General features: G+C 49.7%; 2 protein-coding genes across 2 annotated transcripts in view; one reads left to right on the forward strand and one right to left on the reverse strand.

Moving 5' to 3' along the window:
* Nucleotides 1-216, reverse strand: part of ANKS4B (ankyrin repeat and sterile alpha motif domain containing 4B) — a 5,947-nt gene extending 5,731 nt beyond the window's left edge. Inside the window, exon 1 of the mRNA XM_057380813.1 lies at nt 9-216. Within this exon, the coding sequence (XP_057236796.1) occupies nt 9-146 (138 nt within the window). The 5' untranslated portion in view covers nt 147-216. The remainder of the gene's footprint in view (nt 1-8) is intronic.
* A 1,824-nt stretch (nt 217-2,040) lies between these two features.
* Nucleotides 2,041-3,305, forward strand: part of ZP2 (zona pellucida glycoprotein 2) — a 5,425-nt gene continuing 4,160 nt past the window's right edge. Inside the window, exons 1-5 of the mRNA XM_057380789.1 lie at nt 2,041-2,081; nt 2,160-2,233; nt 2,359-2,442; nt 2,530-2,624; nt 2,874-3,032. Coding sequence (XP_057236772.1) covers nt 2,041-2,081; nt 2,160-2,233; nt 2,359-2,442; nt 2,530-2,624; nt 2,874-3,032 — 453 coding nt within the window. The remainder of the gene's footprint in view (nt 2,082-2,159; nt 2,234-2,358; nt 2,443-2,529; nt 2,625-2,873; nt 3,033-3,305) is intronic.

A 3,305-nucleotide genomic window follows, 5' to 3' on the forward strand; every position in this document is an offset into this window, starting at 1 on the left:
TCCAGAGCCTCCAGGTGCCCGTGGTAGGCGGCCACGAGGGTCGGGGTCATCCCATCTTGGTCAGAGGTGTTGAGGTCCTTCCTGGTGGCCTCTTTGAGCAGCTCCACGTTGCCATCAGCCGCTGCCTGGTGATATCTGCTCGACATTTCCAGCGGCCTCTGCCTGCCCAGAGCWGCTCGGAGCCAGACCCGGGCTGTGCAGCCCCTCCTGCATCTCAGGGACACATTAATGATTACAAACTGAGCCATCCCAGAGAGGAGGGGACTCAGGAGCCAAAGTTCATCCCTGCAGCTCTGTGCTGTGSGAGTGTTTCATTGCCTGGGAGGAGGCTCTGCCTGTGCATTTGTTGTGTATTTGACCACTGGAACTGAGATTCCCCACGTCTTTGCCTGGCTGTTCTGGGGCMATTGCAAAAGGACTTTGAACTACAAAAAGAATTTTCAAGATTCTCAGTTTTTACTATAGAAGTACCTTCATTGGATTTTCTTTAAATTAATCCAGCACACAAAGTGTTGATGTCAGAGTGATTTTTATCATTAACATCTGAAAATGTTGATTTTAAACTTACTCTGCATAATGCTAAGTGGGAGATATTGTTTCAAGTTTTAATTAGAGGTAAAGAAAAACCCGTGCCAACTGGGGAGAAGCTCCAGGGCTTTGCAAGCTTTATTATTGTTTCTGTCATAGAAGTGGGCATTACAAGAAAGAAAGAAAAAAAGAAAAGACCAAATGAAATCTTCATCTGTTTCCAAACTCCTGGTACTTGTTCATCTTTGTCCCATCCAAAAACCTCAACTTGAAATGCAATAAATGATTCAACATCAAATGAGCTAAATTTCTCAGCCTCAATGGAGATTATTCTTTTGAGTCTAAAGCTCAAAATTGTGAACTTTTCAAACTCCCTGGACAGTTAGAATGAAGCTTTTCTTTTTGTGTTTGAAAAGAACTTCAGAACCATTCCACTTCCAATTGAAATGTCTTAGCAGGCTCAAGAGAAACTCTTGTGATGTTACATGGTGCTGTAAACAAATGAATTGTTTAACTGCAGCCTTGATTGATTATTGGATTTTACTGTGCACATGGGTAGCACTCTATTAATTTGACAACTATTTTAAATGAAATATTGCCAGTTAAACAAAGGATTTAGATCMAAAGGCTGCAGCAGCAGCAGTGAGGTTGCTGTAGATGGTTTGGAGCACAATTCTGGCAGTGATGTTGTTGTGCCCTCTGTTTTGCATGAAGCATTGTCCAGCACAACATTTCCTCAGTGCAGCTTTTCTGAGCCCCAAATGTGGAATGGGAAAAGCCTTGCAAGGGGGGGCAGCTCAGCCTAATGAGATCTCTGGCACTAATGGGCCTGGAGAAGAATGGAATCAGTCACACTGGGTAATCTGGGTGATGGTGCCACGCAATTCAGAGACCATGACAACATTTAAGACAGCAGTGAGAGCTCATTTATGAATTCCTTGGGGAGGCAAAGCTGCTGCWGGATGTCCCCTGGCAGCAGTGACACTCTCTGCTGTCACAGCCACTCTGCAGTTGGTGACTGCTCTCAAGTRGAAATCCTGAGCTGGCATTCAGGCTCTTTGCTTTGTTAAAACCCTTCCCTCGGTTTTGGGGGCTCTTTTCCCAGTGATACCATCACCAGTGCTACAAACAATCACAAGGAAAGCCACCCTGAGCTCCTTGGTGTCTGAAATGCTGTTCTGCTGCCAATGTGTGAGGGACAGGGACAGCAAAGTGGCACAGAAATCTTCATTAACAGATATAATTGTCATTACTTTTTGAACTGCTGTGCATTCTATCAAACATCCAGCAAGGGAATGAAGGGAACACATGCTCAAGAAAAGGATCCTTCAAAATAAAGGCAACAACAACCCCTGTCAGAGGCTGAGCATCACCTGAGGGTGTTCCAATGGAGCAGCAGGTGGAGGTGCTCAATTCCTGGGCAGCAGAGAGGGGACACCTGTGTGAGCCACACCCCAGCCTGATAAAACCCATCCTGGGCAAGCCCAGCCTAAGCTTTGGGGCAGTGAGAAGATGAGGTTTGAGCAGYTGTGCTGGAGCACCGTGAGGATGTGGTGAGTGGGTTTGGGGTGGAAGGGGAGCGGGGTTCTTTCTTTCCTTGCTGCTCTCTCATGGGATTGTTTCCCTCGCAGGCTGCTGCTCCTGTTGGGCTCTGTGCTGCCTTTGGCCCCCGGTGCTGCTGCCCTGGGGGATCAGGATTTGCTGGGTAATGTGCTCATTCTGGGCTGGGGATGGGCTTTGGCTTTGTTTGGGGCTGTTCCCCCTGCCCTGGCTCTGGAGCTGTGTGCCCCCAGCAGGGTTTRCTGCAGCTCATGGTGTTTTTCTCTGCAGAGAATGTCACCTGTCACAGGGATGGGATGCAGGTGGCGTTTTCCAGGGAGCTCAGGAACTCCTCGTGGCACGTGTGTGTTGTTGGTAGGTGCTGCTGCTGCCCTGGCCCTGCTGCTGGAGCTCTCTGCTGCAGGACTGAGCTCCTTTCCYSTCCTTTCCCCTCCCTGGCAGATGTGAGTGGTGAGGAGATGCTGTTCTGTGCCCACACTGTGCATTATGAGAGGCTGCTGCTCCGTGTCCCGTTTGCCAACTGCACTCAACTGCAGGTAAAGGGCTTTTCATCCTGGGCAGCTGCTGCCATGGACTTACGGGGTTTTGATTTTCTTCTGGGACAGGACTGGGTTTAGCAGGGTTTCTGTTTCTAACTTCCTTCAAGACTGAGGGTATTTATATTTTTGACCACGTAAAACTCCTCTATAAGAACAGGTCATGCCAAAAGGTGAAGGAGCTCTGAAGTCAGAGCTCAGTGCCCATAGCTTGTACTGCCCCTTTCTGATGAAGTCTCTGCCCTACAGCACGGACAGCACCAGCTCTGGCTGAGGCTGCTGCTGAATGACACCGTGGGACAGGAGAGGAATGTCACCCTCAGCAGCCACTGTGCCAGTCCTGGTGTGGAGAGAACCACGGCTCCTGTGGCTGCTGCTGCAACCAACTGCACCAGAGACTTCATGGCAGTGAGTGGGGAATGGGAACGGGATGGACGAGTGGAGGTGCTCATCCCAATGGGAATGGGATGGATGCTGTTCTGAGGCAGTAAATGGGGAATGGGAACGGGATGGATGCTGTTCTGAGCTGGGCAGGGCAGTGAGTGAGGATGGCAATGGGATGGATGCTGTTCTGAGCTGTTCTGAGGAGTGCAGGGGCTGTGGGTGGGGAATGCAATGGGATGGATGCTGTTCTGAGGCAGTAAATGGGGAATGGGAACGGGATGGATGAGTGGGGAATGG

The sequence above is a fragment of the Malurus melanocephalus genome, unplaced genomic scaffold (genome assembly GCF_030028575.1).
Source record: "Malurus melanocephalus ecotype Western Australia unplaced genomic scaffold, MMel_1.1 scaffold_471, whole genome shotgun sequence".
Lineage (NCBI taxonomy): Eukaryota > Metazoa > Chordata > Aves > Passeriformes > Maluridae > Malurus > Malurus melanocephalus.